Here is a 15,232-nt window from a genome sequence, read left to right as displayed (position 1 = left end):
GAACCCCTTTAGGAAGGATTCACATGGTATCAGTGACCTGAACCAGGGTTTGAGGAGACCAATCTGGATCCACCATTTTTCTGCCCTTCCAGTTCCCATCTGTGCTGCAATCCTTCCCTCCTCCATCCTCCTCTTCTCCATTAAGAGGGCAGCCTGCCCTCACTTAGGTTGTGCTCAGGAATGTCTGGCTGTGCTCACTACCTTGATTTTCAAGAAACTAAAATTTCTGAAAATGTATTTTACTTCTGTTAAAGCTTTGGGCAGGAAAGATATATTTATGATCTCTTAAGATGTGGAAGATACAGGGATAAGAGATCTGAAAGAAATCGAGAACAACTTTGTACATATTAGTGTGATATATTTATTGGGGATGCTAGGGCATTTAATATGTGGCTTGGGAATTTCAGAGAAGTAAAGGCTTGAGATGTGCCCCTGAGAATCTCCACTCCACCAAAATGGCCTTTAAAATAAAATGTGATGGGGCTTCATACATGGCCCAGTTGGTAGAGTGCTTTCCTAGTGTGTATGAACTCCTGGGTTCAATTTCCAGCATTATATAAACTAAACTAGCAAAGTAGCAGACACCTATAATTCCAGCATTCAGAAGATGGAAATGGGAGATTTAGGACTTCAGAGTTCTCCACTGCTACAAATCATTGAAGCCAGCCGGGGCTATCTGAGACACTGTTATTTGTAAGGTGCTGCATATAGCTATTTTCCCTAATAGACTGGACTGTTGAAGGCAAATGACTATGAGAATAAGCCTAGTTTCCTGCATTCCATCTTTCTGGGGCTGACTAGATGACAGTTATTTAGTCTAGCTCTGGTTCAATGCATTGATGGGCTGGACTGGCTTGGTACATGGCTCTTCCCTGAAACCAAATTTGAATGTCAAGAAGGGCTTTCTAGAGGTTGCCCCGAAAGAATGACTCTAATAGGGTTTTCCCAAAGGGGTAAGTTAGCAAGCATAGCTTGAACCCACAGCAATGCTAGGGACTTGTTTTGGAATAGCAAATCAAAAACGAGAAAGAAACTGGGCCAGGGACATGGCTCAGTGGTACAGTGCTTATGTCTGTTTGTCTGTCTATCCATTATCTCTCATCCCTCGTGATCGTTTATCTATTGACTATGCCAGTTAACAATAATTATCTATCCACTTATCAGTCACTTATCCATTAAATTATTCTATCCTTAATCATCCTGCCTCTGGGCTCCTGCCTTGTGATTCTTTCTGAGTTGTAAGCTTAACACAAGTCACCTTCTCCTTAAGTTGCTTTGGACATGATGTTTCAGCACAGCAGTAGAAACACTAAGTCAATGCCAATGCACGTTTTGATACTAACTCACTCCCCAGGGGAGAGATCCTGGCCCAGGGATTGTCTCTTAGCCCGAGACTCACACACAGACTTTGTCTTAGTAAGGTGCTTGCCCCATGTGTAAAAGAAGAGGAGGCTGCTGCAGAAAAGCTAGATTCTACTATTCCATTATTACAGGTAGGTAGGGATTCCTGCAAGAATTGGAGCTCACCAGGCAGCCTAACCAGTGAGACCCAGACCAGCGAAAGACCCTGCCTCAAATACACAAGATCAGAATGATGGAGAACACAGAAGACCGACCACTGTACTCCACATGCACATGCATACCTTTATACCCACATACAAGCATAAGCATGCACATGAGCATTTGCACACTCACCGAAGCCCAAACAGAGTGGGTCTGCAGGTGCTGCCTATACTAGCCTCTAGAGGGCAGGTCCTTCCCCTGTGGGGTGGCCTCTGTACCATCAGTTTTCTTAAATATTTCCCAGGTATAGTATTTTTCTGTTATAATCTTTCCCCAGTATCCCCAGAGCTTAAAACTCTGTGGTTATCTCCTTTACAAAAATAAATGCCCCACTTTACCCTCACTTCAACTCAGGCCCTGGTATTCCAAAAAGAGCAGAGTTTTAACCTTTTCACTCCATACCTTCAGTATTTTGTAGTCATCTTTAAAAATTCTGAATATATATCTATATAACCATTCTTCCGCCTGAAGTCACAAGTGTTAAGCCATGCGGCTGTCACCACCATCCACCTCCAGAACCTTCTCATTTCCAAAATGAAGCCCTGAACCATTAAACTCCAGTCCTCCCCAGTCCTTAGCAGACACTCTTCTTTTCCACTTTCGGCAGAAGACAGCCATGCAGACCTCTAAGTTCAAGGTCAATCTACAAGCAAGCTTCAGGACAGCCAAGCATATTGAAACCATCACAGGGGGTGTTATAGCTTTGGTTGTTTTTTTTATTTGTTTGTTTTTGAGACAGGGACTCTGAGATACTCTAGCCTGGCCCAGAGCTCACTACATAGAGCAGACTGGCCTCCAATTTGCAGTGATCCTCCTGCCTCCGCCTCCTGAGTGTTGGGATTACAGGTGAGTCACACACCAGCTTCCTTTCTGGTTGAATCTGGCCATCCCCGGGATCTCAAAAGTAGAGTCACACGGCGCCTGTCTTTTTGTGTTGGGCTTGCTTCCTACTACTCAAGCGCCTCCAGGTACAGTGGTATTGCAGCAGGTGTGAGCTCTTCCTTATTGATTTCTAAGGTTGAATAGTTCTCCACTACGGTATGAGCACACTGGATTTTGTTTATGCATACATACCTAAATCCACCCATTCAAGCTTCTGCCTGTCAGCCGCACACCCATTCATGTCTACCCTTCGGTTCCCATGAATGATGGTGCTTTGAGTATAGGTGTGCAGATACTTTATGGAGTGCCTGCTTCCAATTCTTTTTTTTTTTTAATTGAAAATGTTTTCATACAATATATTTTGATTATGTTTTTCCCCTCCCCCAACTGCTTCCATATCCTCTCCAACTCCCCACTCACCCAACTTCATGCCCTCTCTGTCTCTTTAAAAAGCAATCAATCCCACCCCTACTCCCATGCTCCCACCCCTCCCCCGGGAACACAAAATAAAACACCCCAGGAAAAGACAAAAAAGATGGAAAACAATCTATACAAGCAAAAGACTGACTAATGAGACAAAAAGGTTTCTAAACAAAGTAAAATGAGACCAAGAGTTTACAAAATTACCACTGTCTTTGATTTGTGTTGGCCAGTTACTGGTGAGCATGATGCCTGCCCTAAGGCCTGCTGGTATCAGAAAGCATCTTGTTAGGGTTGAGAGCCTTTGTCTATGTTCCCCTCTCAGTGCTTATAGGACTCTGGCTTGCTTTAACTTGTGCAGGCCTTGTACATGCTGCTAGTCTCTGGGTTCACATATCTGTCAGTCCAGTTTCCTTGGAGACATCCATCATCCCTGGATCTTACAATCTTTTCATCTCCTTACAGGTCATTGAGTCATGAGGGGAAGGCTTTGATTTAAGACCTAGTGCTCAAAGTCTCTCCCTCTCTACACATTGTCCAGATGTGGGTGTGTCCGTTCCCCTCTACTGTACGAAGAAGCTTCTCTGATGGCGGCTGAGCAAGCCACACATCAGAGTGCCAGCCTGGGGTGGCCACCAGAGGTCCCTGGGCTAGAAAGGAGGGCTGAGAGGGTTAGGAGGAAAGAGATCCCAATCTTTTTTCATCTTTAAATTAAAAAAGAATGTGTTTGGGGGTGTCTTGTCTGTATCCATATGTGTGTACCATGTGTGCTTGGTAACTGTGGAAGCCGGAAAAAGGTATCAGATCCCTTGAAAGTGGAGTTACAGACAGTTGTGGGCTGACCTGTGGATGCTGGGAGCCAAACTCCAGTTCTTTGGAAGAGCAGCCAGTGCTCTTAACAGCTGAGCCATCTCCCCAGTTCCGTTTTTAAACTCAGTGAGCTGACAGGAGAAGATACATTTGCTATAGGCAGGTATAGGGCTAACTTTATAGAAGAAATGTTTGCTGGGCTGAGTTAAATGAAGTACTTGGTGGTGGAGGTGACAGGATGCGGCCTTGCCACCTGTGCTCCCTTTTGGACTTTCTGGAGCAGAGACATGGGTGATGTGACTCCTACTCCGTCTTCAGGAATCCTGCCCTCTGAAGCTCTGCACAAGACACTTGGGTCTCACAGCTTGTGGGTACAGCTGCCTAGACACAGCTTCACAGACCCTCCTGTTTCTGCCCCTTACTGTGCTGCGGTTACAGGGGTATGTGCTTGCATGCATGTGCATTTAGCCATGCTCAGCTGTTTACATGGGTGCACATGCTTACACAGCAGGTATTTTACCAGAGTTGTCTTCTACTGCACCATCCATCCCTTCAGCTCCAGAGACTTACAGTTTCTATGTCTGTTACCATAGCAACAACCACCTTCCCTCTGGCAGCTAGGCAGGCTGCACAAGGACCCTTAGTGGGAGGTGACCGGGAGGCACCAAAAGCACACTCAATGCTTCTTTTTTTTTTTTTTGTTTCAAATATTTTATTAATCTGTTTGGCCAAACAAGTAATGGAAACTGAGAATAATAATTGGCTAAAAAGTTCAGGTCATGAGTACCCCTTCCCCCCAGGAACGAAAGACTCCATGGTTCCAGAATGCACCTTTAGGATATGATACCATTTCAAAATCAGGTTCCCATTTATATGTAACAATGTAAACTTCAAAAATAGTAAACTCTAAGCCCAGTCCCTCTGTACAGATCTATCACAGATAGAATTCTCCGGCAGACCTAAATTGTGTAAGTAAACAGCCCGGCGCTTAAAAGTTTTTTTAAAAGGCTTACAGACTCAGTAAATAACGTTTCAGTCTTGGTCTGGAAGTAAAAGCCACCAGCCGTTCCTCCCACACAGTGCACCTGCAGTGCATACTGTACACCGCCAACCGCCCTCCAAACGCACTGGCCACCAGCTTTGTCACTTTTGAACACACATATACACATATAGTTTGAGTTTTGTTTTTTTTTTTTAAGATTTCTACATCTAAATTATAAGACGGCGCTAGTGACATATAATGTCACCTCGCTTCACATAGGACAGAGATGCTGTAGAAGGCACTGAGTTCTCCTCATGGTCTTGTGAGACCAGACCAGCTAGGTCGGAGTTCTGTTTCCTATCATGTGACCCAGCACAGGCCTGTCCTCCATTTATCTTCATGTCTATTATCCTTTTCTTCACCTCTCTCTCCCTTCCCATTCACCCATCTGTCCACCAACAATCTACCCACCTATATGTTTATCCATCCACACATCCATCCATCCATCCACCCATCCACCCACTCACCCATCCATTCATCCATCTATCCACCCATCCAAATTAACTGACAATTATCTTTTGGTTCATTGAGATTCCTTAAAATTAAGTATACAGTTCTGGTATAAAACAAAATATGACCTACTATAGCTGAAAAATAATCACAGTGCACAATGTCATTTTCAATTGCTAAGAGGCAGAGCCTTTGCCCTGGCTTGTCCAGCTTGCCTGTCCTCCGAAGAGACCGACACAAGGCTCATTTTACCCCACTTTACATTCATTGAAGAAGCACTGAGAGGTTCTTTTCTTGTCTGTTTTGAATCGGTACCCTTAGTGGAAGGTCTGACGTGGAAAAGTGCAAGCAAATTGGACATGCCAATAAATACCGTAGAACTTACTGCGGTTACCAAAACTGTACATGTATGTACACCTCACCCAGCTGAGGTTCCTCCCTCAGGAATAGACCTCAAAAACATTACCATAGGGGCATCCCAGAGTTCTAGAGGAGTTTTCTCAGCGAGCAAAGGACGGGCGGGCTCTTCTGCTCCTGCTCTGGGGACCCGTGCCCAAGTCCCCGCTGCTCTCTGCTGTCTCCTCCTTCTTCCTCACTTTGAGGCGGGTGAGCAACTTGATCAACCAGACATCCCACTCTTCTGGAAGGAGCAGGAGGAGGAAGCCCAGGCCGATAATGATGATGGCGATGACCCGGACCCCGTTGAATACTATCTGACTCGTGTAGTGATCGACCACTGTGGGAGACAGACCACCATTTACTCAGTCTGTGGATGTGGTGATATGTCTGAGCATCCAACAGGGCAGGAGGCTTGTTAGTGCAGGCTGGGGTCGGCTGAATCTCCCAACACCTGTCTCCTCTGAAGCCTCGGGCTTAGGTGTTGTCATCTGAGTCTAATCCAGCACCCCAAGTGTAAGTTGGTGACTTGAGTGTGAGAAAAATAAATAATGGGTAACTGGGAGCCCATGTGTAAAATTAGACATGCTGGGAATTTAATTCTGGGCGATCTGGGTTTCGTGATGAAGAAAATATTTTTATTTATATTTTTGGTACTTTTCACAATATTTGTGATGTCGTACATGACATTTATTTTATAATTTAATCTCACTACATGTGTATGTGTTTTGATAAGCAAACCTGACCCAGTTCTTTTAGGATACAATTTGTGAATTTTCTTTTTAAAAGCTTTGTTTATGTATTTTAATTTATTTGTTTGTTTACTTGCTTAACGTGTATGTATATGATCTTGTGAGTATCAGGGGCACAGTGTGGTCAAAGGACAACTTTTGGGAATCATTTCTCTCCTTCCATTTTGCAGATCCCAATAATCTAATCTGGGTTAGCAGGCAGGGTGGCAAGGGTCTTCACACAGCCATCTCCCCCTACACCTTGGTTTTTTTTTTCCTTGAGTCTCACATAGCCCAGGCTATCCTTGAACTCACTAAGTAGTTAGGGATGACTTTGAACTCCTGATCCTGAAGCCATTGCCCCCCAAGAGCTGAGGTTGCCAGTGTATGCCGGCATACCCAGCTGTAATGAAGAGTTCTTGTTATCCCTGCCCATCGATTGCCGTGAGGCTCTAAGCCTCAGGTGATGCCCCTTTCTCAAGGGTTTCACTAAAGACACCTGACCAGTCCTGATGAGCAGTCAGGTGACAGGAGTAACTGGGAGGTGGACTGAGATCCATCTGTAAAAATCCAATCCTTCTAACAGCTATGACAGTGCTCAGAGCACCCCACTGTTGAAGGCACCTTCTCTCCTGTTTGGGGAAACTTTCCTTCTCTCCTTGGCTAATCCAGACTCAGTCCATTAGAAGCTTACCTGCCTCAGGGGACAGTATTGCTGTAGGGAACTGGGGGCAGTGAGGGGAGATTGGTCTCTTCTCTCTTCTACTGGAGGCTGCAAACTACTGACTAACTGGGCAACTGCCCACCGCTCACCCTGGTGGGAGCTGCTTTTCCTCTCTGCCATGGCTAGGCTCTGTTATTTCCGCAACTTCCTGCCTCCTCCTACTTCTCACCCCAACTCCCCACTTTGTCTGGCAGGGAGGCAGAGAAGGAATGAGAGGGTAATAGTGCACCCCCAAACCAGTTCCTCTCAGAATCTTCCTGTGGACTCTCAGAAATATTTCAGTTTTTGACACTGACAACTGTTAATTCATTGGCTGGGGATGGTTCACCCAGGGTCCTCTGAGCAGACACCAGGGTAAGCCCTGCCTGCAGGCTGGTGACTACTCTGCTTTGCCAAGTTCCAGAGCACTGGTCCTCACCTTCTTCCTCTTGATGGGAACTGGATTCCTGCCTTTGACATGGATTAATCCTCTGCTCTGCGCTTGAGCCATGTGAAATGTTCCTTACTAATCTTTGGCTGCAGGATGTGGCCAAAGTAACTCTCAGTGCCAAACTAGTATGGGGTATGCTTTTTACTATGGCCCTGTGAAACACCAAATTAAAACACATGGCTGTAGGGTGCTGGGTAAGAAATGCCTTCCAGGAGCCTATCATGTTTAGACTGTTTTTTGACAGCTGTGTAGAGCTCAGGTGCCTTCTGTACCTCTTAGTCAGTTAGTCAGTCTGTCTGTCTGTCACTGTGTGCATTTGTGTGTGTGTGTGTGTGTGTGTGTGTAATCATGCATATGTGCTATTTATGAAGATGAGGGGCCACTTCAGCTATTGTTTCTTGGGTACTATTTACTTTTTTTGTTTTTGTTTTTGGTATTTTGTTTGTTTGTTTTGGTAACAGGGTTTCTCTCTTGCTTAGAGCCTATTAAGTAGGCCAGGCTAGCTGGTCCATGAGCCCAGGAAGCCTTCTGTCTGTGTTTCCTCAGTATTGCTATCACAGGGGTGTGCCACCATGCCAGCCATACCCCTAGCTCTGAAATACTGTCTTATGGATTGTTTTCATTACTTCTAAATAGGAAGCCAAAGGGGCAGGCACAGCCTTCAATTGTAAGGAGACACATTGACCAAAGGGCTGATGAATGGGACCTCAGACATCTAGGATTGGCTGGGCAGTGCTGGACTGTGCCTAGTGTTCTGAAGTCTCTTCACACTGTGGCCATGAGGCACCTGAGAGAGTCTGATCAAGGATAAAGAACTGTGGGATAGGATGGGTAGTCGGGGAGCGGAGCCAGACTTCAGGAGAGTCTCTAAAATCAAGAGTGGCTTTGCTTCCGAAAATTCTACTGTGGATAGGATATGGGGCTAGGTCCCTGAAAGCCAGTTCTCTAGTGGAATCAGGGGTCCAGAAGCAATGTTACAAGGAGCCAGGGTATGAGGCAGAAAATTCTGGAGAGGAAATTGCAAGCTCAAGCCAGCATAAAGCAGCCAGGCAAAGAGCCAACTACAAGGCCCCAGGATAAAGTGGGTTCCCATACCCAAAGGGTTCTGGCCCTCATCCAGGAGGTAGAAGGAAATAACATTCCTGTCTCACTGGAGTGCCAACTTGTTTCCACATGATTGCCCGATGTGGCAAGTTCTCCTCATGAAAGTCACTTGCAAAAATTCACTCATTTCCTGCTCCAGGCTGCCCCAGGTTTGTTCTTTGTTGGGATGGAGACAGCCTTGTACTTTCTGGGCTCAACTGGGCATTTAAGTTTCTCTGCTGAATTGGGCCTGATGGTACACACCTGTAATCCTAGAGGCTGGGCAGGAGGACTGTAAACTCAAAGACTGTCTACAGTATGACGTGAGTTCAAGATTAGCTGTACCCTGTCTCAAACCAGAATGTTGAAAAAGGATGAAAGAAATACAGTTCAGTGGTAGGGAGCTTGCCTAGTGTGCACAAGGCTCTTGGTTCCATTTCAAATACAGCAAAATAGTTAAAACAACAACACAAACCTGTCATGGGAAAAGACTGTGTATACAACAAAGGGCTATATACACTACATATGCTAAATGTGTCTTCTTTCTTTGTTTTGTTTTTTTGTTTTTTGTTTTTTTGTTTTTTTTTTTTCAAGACAGGGTTTCTCTGTGTAGCCCTGGCTGTCCTGGAACTCACTCTGTAGACCAGGCTGGCTTTGAACTCAGAAATCTGCCTGCCTCTGCCTCCCAAGTGCTGGGATTAAAGGCATGCACCACCACTTCCTGGCGTGTCTTCTTTCTATGCAGAGGTTGAATATGCATTATGCAGCAGCCACAGTAATAATAGATGTTAAGTGGCTATGTGAAAGTGTGTGTGTGTGTGTGTGTGTGTGTGTGTGTGTGTGTGTGTGTGTGTGAAATAAGCCTAAGAGATGGTGTGTTTATAACACACAGAGACAGAGATCCTTGAAACAATTCTTACCTGCATTTACAGGTACACTGAGGACAATTCCGAGAGACATCAGCGTGGGATATGTGACAGCGATTCCAAAATTTAATACAATATTGAATGCTGAAATAGAGAATTTTGAAGACTGGAGTTACCTTTAACTGTCCTGTCCTTGACCTCTGTGCTGGCTCATTTGACCCCAGTTTCTCAGTCAGGAGGCCGGCACTACAAGGAGTCCTGTCATTCCTTGAACTTAAGATTTTTTCTTGAAGGCACAGTATTAGGATTAGGAGGAGCATTTTAACAAGTCTCAGGGGCTGGAGAGATGGCTCAGCAGTTAAGAACACTGATTGCTCTTCCAGAGGTCCTGAGTTCAATTCCCAGCAACCACATAGTGGCTCACAACCATCTGTAATGAGATCTGATGCTCTCTTCTGATGTGTCTGACGACAGCTACAGTGTACTTATATATAATAAAAAATAAATAAATAAAAATAAATCTTAAAAACAAAAACAAGTCTCAGAACCTGAAGGAACTGGTCTGAAGAAAGATGACCAAAGAGTTGCTGCTGTTCTTCATTGTTGGTTCTGTTCCTGGATGGCTGAATAAGGGATGTGAGGTGCCCTTAGCTTTAATTGTCAACCTGACAGCCTATTCTTGGGTCTCAGTTAAAGAATTGCCAAGATCAGATTGACCTGTGGACATGTCAGTGGGGTGGGGGTGGGGGACAGTTTTCTTGATTGTTAATTGATGTTAAGAGGACTTAGTCCACCGTGGGTGGCATCAATCCTTAGGCAGGTGGTCCTAGGCTTCAGAAACTAGCTAAGTGCGACCCAGTGACTGAGCTAAAAAACCAGGAAGCTGTGTTCCTCCGTTGTTTCTGCTTCAAGCTCCTGTCTGTGCCCTGACTCTCCTTAGTGTTAGACTGTGGCCTGGAGGTGCAGCCAGAGGCGTCCCCTTCCTCCTCTCAGGTGCTTTTGGCCTTCGTGTCTGTTTTACAGCGGCAAAATGAAACTAGAATGAACTCATGAGGCATCTCTGTCACTTTTCTCCCCAGCAGCAGCCTTTATCTAGCAGTCAGGCGCTAATGAGAATGGTAATTAGTCATTCTTGCTGAACAGAGACACTTTTGCAGTGCCCCGTGGACACCTGTTACATTAACTAACCCTAGACTGCCACTGTGCTGTTCAGAGCAGCAGTGACAGCTGATATATGACAATTGCCATGACAATGACCACAGTTCTGCAAAGTCCTCCTAAAGTCCAAGGAGTGGGACTGGAGAGATGGCTCAGCAGTTAACGCCAGTTGTTCTCTCAGAGGACTCAGGTTCAATTCCCAGCACCTCCATCAGACAGCTCACAGCTGCTGGTAACTCCAGCTCCAGGACATCTGACAGACTGCCTCTTCTGGCCTCCATGGACACCTGCATATACTCGCTCCCTCACACACATGTACATGTAAACAAAAATAAAAATAAGGGATAAAAAGATGGCTTGGGGTTTAAGAGCACTTGTTGCTCTCACAGAGGACACCGGGACTGGTTTCCAGTACCCACATTGTGTCTCACTCAAGTCCTAGGGGATCTGAGATCTTTCTTCAGGCCTCCACAGGCATCACATAGTGCACATACATACAGGCAAAACTCGTAAGTGTAAGTATACACTTGTACACTTACAATGAAATGCATACACCTTTTTACAAGCCCTACCTTCTAAGGCCACCCCCCCCCAAGAAAATATTTTTTTAAAAAAACCTTAAATGTTATTCTTTTAAGAAGTTGCAAGGACTTTGAAAAGTGAGTAAGAATGCCAGGACAGCAAGGGAGCATGAGTTTTCCTTTTGTGTCTGTTGCTATCTGCTGGGGCTTCTGCACAGGCTGCTGCTACTTACTCAATAAAAGAATGGAAAACCCACAGAGGTTTCCCCATGGAATGTCGTCGAAGGAGTTCCAGTACTCCACCCTGGTGAAGTAGAGGATGACAGGGATGCAGGTGATGAAGAGGATGTTGAACACGCCCAAGATGGACAGGAATAAGGCCGCTTCTCCAAACTTGGCGCTGCCCAGCAGCAGCTTGAACAGAACCTGCCAGAGACAGAGAGAGTGGGAGGTGAGGATAAACCCAGACCCACCTATGTGGAAATCTGGGGGCTGCCAGCATGATGGGCATCATAGTTCCACTGGGTTTGACCTTCCTCGTCTGTCAGTGAAGCCTGATAAAGCTTGGTGGAGTTTTGCAGTCCACATGCTGTGTAGAAGCAGTTCAGGCTGAACTATGTCTAGCTTCACAAACCTTGTCTCCAGGAGTCATGGATCTATATACTGGATGCAGCTATTCTATGTTATATTCACAATGCTTAGAATGTGTAGAACTGTCTGCCATGATTGCATAGCCTCTCTGGAGCCTCCAAATGGATCTTGACCCAGGACAGTGCTGTGTGTGTGTGTGTGTGTGTGTGTGTGTGTGTGTGTGTGTGTGTGTGTGTGTGTGTGTGTGTGAGTGAGCCTGAGGCTCAGAGACTGACCTTTGGTGTCTTCCTGGATTAATTTCCGCCTTATATATTGGGACAGAGTCTCTATTTGAACCCAGAGCTTGCCTATCTAGTTGGTTTAGCTAGCCAGCTTTGTTGTAGGGTCTCCCATTGCTGTCTTCCACATACTAGGATCATAGATGGATCGCTATGCCCAGTTAGCACTTACAGAGGACTGGGATTCTGAACTTCGGACCCCATGCTTGCAAGGCAAGCAGTTTATCTGTGACCAGCACATCAAACAGCCATTACCACCCACAAAAGAGGACTTTATCTGCAAAGATGTTTTCTCTGAAACAAAATTGAGAGACTTTGCTAGTCTCCACTCCATCTTCCCTCCCTTTGTAGAAATGACATGGGTGTTAATGAACTGCACTAGACTCAATCCTGCAATGGTCTTGTTTGCACATCATTTTTGATATTCAAAGGGCTGAGAGACGAGGGACAGGTGACTATGTGGCTAGAAGCTGGACTCACACATGTCCGTGGGCCCTATCCAACTTGTTTTGTGAACAAGGAGCCCAGTCAAGTGGCTAGTTGATCTAGTCCTCATGGTTCCTTTGCCTGGCGTGTTCCCCGCATATATGCAGGTGATCGGGAAAAGGAACGAAGAGCTTCTGACTGCCTAGGTAGTCCCTCTAGACAGGTGCTCTGGTTTAAAGGTGACATGTCCCCCGTAGGCTTATGTGTTTAAACTTGTGGTCCCCAGTTGGTGGCTCTGTTTGGGAAGGTCATGGAAGCTTTAGGAGGAGGAGCCTAGCTAGAGGCAGAGAACCCTGGGAATGGGTGGAGCCTAGCTAGAGGAAGTGACACCCAGGAGTGGAGCCTAGTTAGATGAAGTGATCCCTGGGAATGGGTGGAGCCTAGCTAGAGGAAGTGATACCCAGGGGTGGAGCCTAATTAGAGGAAATGATCCCTGGGGGTGGGCGGAGCCTAGCTAGAGGAAGTGATCATTGGCTCTGTGTGAGTGTGTGTGTGTGTGTGTGTGTGTATGTGTGAGTGTGCAGACATTTTGTAACCCTGAAAGCATCTCCATCTTCTATTCTCTATCCAAGGAGGAGAGAGAACACCTAGGGGAGAGGAAAGGAGAGGAGGGGGAAGAGATGGTAGCTAGGAAGTGACAGCATGGAGCCTGACAGAATTGATGAAAGAGCAGGACACCCTGCTATGCAACAGTCATTTGTTATCTCTAGACTGGCACTTAGGGAGTACTTTCCAATGACTTCTGACATTTATCAAAACTTTGTTTTTCTTTTCTGAGGCAAAAGCTCAAGACAAGCTTGCGGCAATGCTCCTGTCTCTGTGAGTGATGGCATGGAAAACATAAGCCACTCTGCCCAGCTCTTGCCAAAGATACTTTTGTGCATTTATTTCACAAGTAGTGTTTGAACCATCATGGACTTATAGTACTTGGTGCCGCCCAAATCACACAGCCAAAGAGTTATATGACAAAGCCATACACACAATCCAGTCTCCATGTCCCATTAGGGACAAGCACGGATGGGTCCAGAGGTCCAGTCTTTCTCAGCTGGCTGCCTGGACCCTGCCCTGGTACTGTCTGCTTCTTGATGCATACTGAACATATCTGCTCTTCTTAGAAGCCCACACACCATCCAGAATGTCTGAAGCAACAGGCTGTGAGTCCCAGAGCTCTGCTTCCCCAAAACCTACTGGGAAGGTAGGTTCATTGTGCCTACCTTGTAGAGGGCTGACATGGAGGCAGAGCCCACCACCAGGGCTATGCCAATGACTGAGTGACTGTGGAAGCCATCGGCGTAGGTCATCATGACAATGCCTGCGATGGCAAGGATGGCGGCCACGATCTACGGGAGGGAGAAAAACTTTGTCAGGCATGGAGGGAGGAGACATTGTCAAGCCTTGGAAGGAGGAGACATTGTCTGAACTTGGAAGGAGGTGTAAGTGCTTAAGAGGTAGAAAGTTCTATTCATGGGTTCTTCCAGATAGAAGAAAGCAACGTCTCATCCCAAGACTCATGGGCGAGAAGGGAGAGGTGCCTGATGGGGTGGCACTTACAGGACACCTATCCAAGCTTGACGGAACCAAACTGCTGAGGCATGGGTAGGCAGGGTGGTGGTTTGGCTTTGTCTCAGGCTGCAGCCAAGGCTGGCCACTGAGCCTTGACAGATTGGTGATCATATTTTGGGGACAGGTTCATCAGTCATCACAAGGCCTGAGGGACAGTAACTAGTCAGCACCTGGGAACTACTGAGCTCTCTTCCTATCTTCTACAGATACCTCACAGGGTCCGGACTTCATGGTGGTGACAGCAGAAGTTGTCCTCACTTGACACACTAGCAGTAGAGACTGACCACACCACTGTCCTTCGAGGGCTGTAGATCAAACCCTGACCCTGAAGTGTGGCCCCTCTCTTCTCCTTAGCTGTTTCTTCCCTGGGTCTCTCCTCTATGCTGTTCTTAGCACGTGCAGGTTGTAGGATGCAATCTCGAAGGAGAAAGTGTCCTGGCATCCAGAACACGCGCAGAGTCCAAGCAGAAGCAGCTGCAGCGCTCACAGAGCCCCAGGGAACTTGGAGAGGAGAAGACCCTTCAAAATTGACCTTAGTGGCAACATCTGACAGCTGAGCTTCAGGGGCCAACACTTAAGTTTCCTGCGCTTCCTAGCTTAAGAACCAGGGGCTTAGTGACACTCACCCTTTTTAGACCTAAGAGGAATCTGCCCCAGGGTGCATAGGAGAAGAGTCTAAACAGAGGCTATTGAATAACAAATATGGCTTAACATTTAAATGGGTAATGATGATTCCCAGGGTGTGTGGTTTAATCCTCATTGCCAGTTTGAGAGGAATTAGACTCATCCTGGGAACACTGGACCTGTCTGTGGGGGACTGTCTACTGGGTCTGTGAAGGTAGGGTGAGTGGGTGGCGTCACCCCACGGGCTGAGGAGAAAGTGAGCTGAGCACCGGCTTCCATCTCTCTGCTTCCTGGCTGTAGATGTAGTCACTGCATTCTGCCTCTGTGTCTTTCCCACCGTGTGTGTGTGGGGGGGGGGGGGGACTGTGTGTCTCAAGCCGTGAGCCACAGCCAACCCTCCCTTCCTTAAGCTGCCTTTGTCAGGAGCTTCGTCTCAGCAACAAGAGAAGCAACTAAGACACAGAGTGAGCCACGGCCTGCCACGCCCATAGCTGGGAATAGAGGCTTGTGTAGGTCACCTTGAGCTACCTTTGTGAATCTGATGGCATCCTGATATGTAGGAGAACCCAGAGGAAGGGAGAGGAGGAAGGAAGGTGGGAGAGAGAGGGGGGGGG

The 15,232-nt window shown here is 46.5% G+C and overlaps 1 protein-coding gene and 1 long non-coding RNA gene across 3 annotated transcripts in view; one reads left to right on the top strand and one right to left on the bottom strand.

The window, feature by feature from the left end:
• Nucleotides 1-9,829, top strand: part of LOC116070429 — a 24,379-nt gene extending 14,550 nt beyond the window's left edge. For both annotated transcript variants that reach the window (XR_004110383.1, XR_004110384.1), the window contains exon 3: nucleotides 9,464-9,829. This is a non-coding gene — a long non-coding RNA (uncharacterized LOC116070429). The remainder of the gene's footprint in view (nucleotides 1-9,463) is intronic.
• LOC116070425 (putative thiamine transporter SLC35F3) overlaps nucleotides 4,369-15,232 on the bottom strand; it is a 14,333-nt gene continuing 3,469 nt past the window's right edge. The window contains exons 2-5 of the mRNA XM_031341840.1: nucleotides 13,646-13,771; nucleotides 11,310-11,502; nucleotides 9,452-9,541; nucleotides 4,369-5,903 (exon numbers count right to left, since the gene is read on the bottom strand). Of these exons, the coding sequence (XP_031197700.1) occupies nucleotides 5,668-5,903; nucleotides 9,452-9,541; nucleotides 11,310-11,502; nucleotides 13,646-13,771 (645 nt within the window). The 3' untranslated portion in view covers nucleotides 4,369-5,667. The remainder of the gene's footprint in view (nucleotides 5,904-9,451; nucleotides 9,542-11,309; nucleotides 11,503-13,645; nucleotides 13,772-15,232) is intronic.

The sequence above is a fragment of the Mastomys coucha genome, unplaced genomic scaffold, assembly GCF_008632895.1.
Source record: "Mastomys coucha isolate ucsf_1 unplaced genomic scaffold, UCSF_Mcou_1 pScaffold22, whole genome shotgun sequence".
Taxonomy (NCBI): domain Eukaryota; kingdom Metazoa; phylum Chordata; class Mammalia; order Rodentia; family Muridae; genus Mastomys; species Mastomys coucha.
This window is presented reverse-complemented; position numbering and strand designations above follow the sequence as displayed.